The sequence below is a fragment of the Electrophorus electricus genome, chromosome 8, assembly GCF_013358815.1.
Source record: "Electrophorus electricus isolate fEleEle1 chromosome 8, fEleEle1.pri, whole genome shotgun sequence".
Lineage (NCBI taxonomy): Eukaryota > Metazoa > Chordata > Actinopteri > Gymnotiformes > Gymnotidae > Electrophorus > Electrophorus electricus.
Genome location: NC_049542.1, coordinates 5,428,927 through 5,431,489, shown reverse-complemented (window position 1 = coordinate 5,431,489; position 2,563 = coordinate 5,428,927). Strand labels below are relative to the sequence as shown.

The 2,563-nt window shown below is 36.6% G+C and overlaps 1 protein-coding gene across 3 annotated transcripts in view; it reads right to left on the bottom strand.

Annotated features, from left to right (window-relative positions):
* Positions 1 to 1,394: 1,394 nt before the first annotated feature.
* Positions 1,395 to 2,563, bottom strand: part of LOC113579879 (tripartite motif-containing protein 16-like protein) — a 9,460-nt gene continuing 8,291 nt past the window's right edge. The window contains exons 5-6 of one of the 3 annotated variants that reach the window (XM_035529519.1): positions 2,299 to 2,358; positions 1,395 to 2,010 (exon numbers count right to left, since the gene is read on the bottom strand). In XM_035529519.1, the coding sequence (XP_035385412.1) occupies positions 1,481 to 2,010; positions 2,299 to 2,358 (590 nt within the window). In that variant the 3' untranslated portion in view covers positions 1,395 to 1,480. Of the gene's footprint in view, positions 2,011 to 2,298; positions 2,359 to 2,563 lie in introns of those variants that run through there. The other 2 variants (XM_035529520.1, XM_035529521.1) reach the window with 2 other exon arrangements.

The window sequence follows — 2,563 nt, the reverse complement described above, 5'->3', positions numbered from 1 at the left end:
CTAGACTTCTGAAACTGCAGACTTGCTGCCCGATATTAGACTTCTGAAAACCTGATCTGAAGGTACTCTAAGAGTGCAAATAAATATCAAGAATCTGAAGATCAGCGGTTTCCAGCGCACTCCTGGATTAGAAATTTGCAGTACCCAGTGGCCTCTATGGAATTACTTTTTTACTCTCAGAAATTAGGTAATACAGTACATTCCTTTTATTTAGTAATTTCTTAATCAATGTTTTCTTCAATCTACCAATGCTTCACATTTTGAGATTGTGAAAAACAGTGAATCTTTTAGATGTATATTTTAAGCACCGCTTAGTGAAACTGTATATAAACCTCTTCCTTCACTCATTGATATCAAAACATTAATAAATCTGTCAGAACATGAGATAGTATATCTACAGTGGTGGTCAAATGTTTTGAGACTAACAAATTTTGGTTTTCACAAAGTTTACTGCCTTAATTTTTTTGTCAGATAATTATATGATATGGTGAAATATAGTTATAAGCACTGCATACATATTTAAACATTTCATTGAGAAATACATCCAGTTTAAGCAAAGACTTACTATTTACAGTTTTGACCTTTCTTTTCTAAGACTTCTGCAGGAGGGTGACCGCTTTCACCTCAGTCTGCCACCAGAGGGAGACAGTGAGCTACCACTCTGTAATTGATAGCAACCAACTACACCTATGGCTATACTTGCTTAACGGCTGCTTGCAGGTTGCCCAAACACTCAGTCTTGAGCTCACATAGCCACATTACTGATGTCTGAAAGAAGCCAGAGAAGTAGTAATTTTTGAGCTTGTAAGGTATGAGTATGTAAGGGCTAATCCATGGCAAATCATTTAGATCAAATCAAATCAAGTCCATTTGTGGAGGCAAAGAACCATTTAACATGAAGTGTATTGAAGTCATATAATGAAAAGTTTGGAATGAATTAATCTTATACTAGGTAACTATGAAGACATAATAGCAATGTTTGGATACCCAAGAGAAAAAACACATTTATTGTGTGTACTATTTTTTATTTATTTTTTGACACTCATCAACATATACTGCTTGGATGCAATTGAAACTGCAAGTGTTCTGCCCACTCCCAAACCAAAGGTCCTGTTCCTAGTTCTGTTTCACCACTTACCAATTCTGCTTTATCCAAGCCAAGAGGCTATATATTACATTAATATGTTAAAATGCACTAATGGTTAAGAAATTATTTAACTTGTTAAGTCTATTAATTATAGCTGTAAAATGTGTACAGTCATACTATGATACATCTGATTGAAATGTGGTTCAGAACCAGATATCAGAAACAGAAGTGTGTTTGATAAGATGCAAAAATATTATTTTAAAGATTATGCTATCTGGGTGGTGACATGAAAAACATCTGATTTCTTTGTTGTTGTTTTTTTCCAGATCTGTGACTGTAGTAATGTTCATATAGCTGTTTATAGTCATATAGCCATAATGTAGCACAGACACTTTATTTTGGATCACATAGCTTAACAAATGATCTCAAATAAACCCCAAACCCAGCATAGAGGGGCTGAGTGAATGTGGTGTGAACTCTGTGTAGGAGGGTCATGGTGTCAGAGACTCCGTAGAAGGACAGAGTTCCTGCACTGTGATCCACATACACTCCTATTCTGGTGGGCAATACACCTGGAATCTTAGTCTCAATGTTGTTGTGCCAATAGGTGAGAGTGGAAGAACACTCCAGACTCCAGGACTGATCGTTGTGTCCAAACCAGCACTCCTCACCTGGGCCCTTCCGACGGATCCCTTTATGTGACACTGATATGGACACCCCCCAGTCTCTGCTCTGCCACTCAACTTCCCAGTAACTGCGTGGAAATACACTCTCCCGAGACAGCACCTGCCGCCAGTGGGTAAATCGCTCTGGATGATCCGGTTGGGGCTCGGCTCTCATCAGGTTGGTAACCATTCGGGCCTTCTCGGAAAGACACAGGTAATCGTTGGCTGTGTTGGGATCCAGTGTAATTTGACAGAAATCTAAATAGCAATAAATATTATCAGATTTTATCAACAATAAATCTGTGGCTTAAAGATATATTTCTTCTGTTGCCCTTTTTACATTATTTATCTATAGTTTCTATATCTATGTAGTATTTTTATTTCTATATTTTGTATATATGGGTTACCCATTATCAGTTACTAAGCTGGTAAAAATTGTGCATTCATGTGTATAAAAACAAAAATTTATATTTTGCATTATTACTTTGTCTCTCACTCTTTCTATATATACGTGTGTGTGTGTGGGTGTGCTTTTGTGACACATACATTGTAGAAAATCTTCTCTGCTCTTTGGCTCTGAAAGTAAAATGATCTCTCCCACAGCAACTGTGCAGACAATAATAGCAATAAAAAATAGCAATTAATGCTCTTTATGTGCACACAAACACAAACAAACAAAGACAAACAAGGAAGGCTACTCTAAAAGGTCAAATCAATAATTACCTTCTCTCTCTGTATGCATCTATATATTTAAGTGAGCATTGTGTTTCTGTGAAAATACCACATTCATGTTTAAACGTGTCGAGTTACA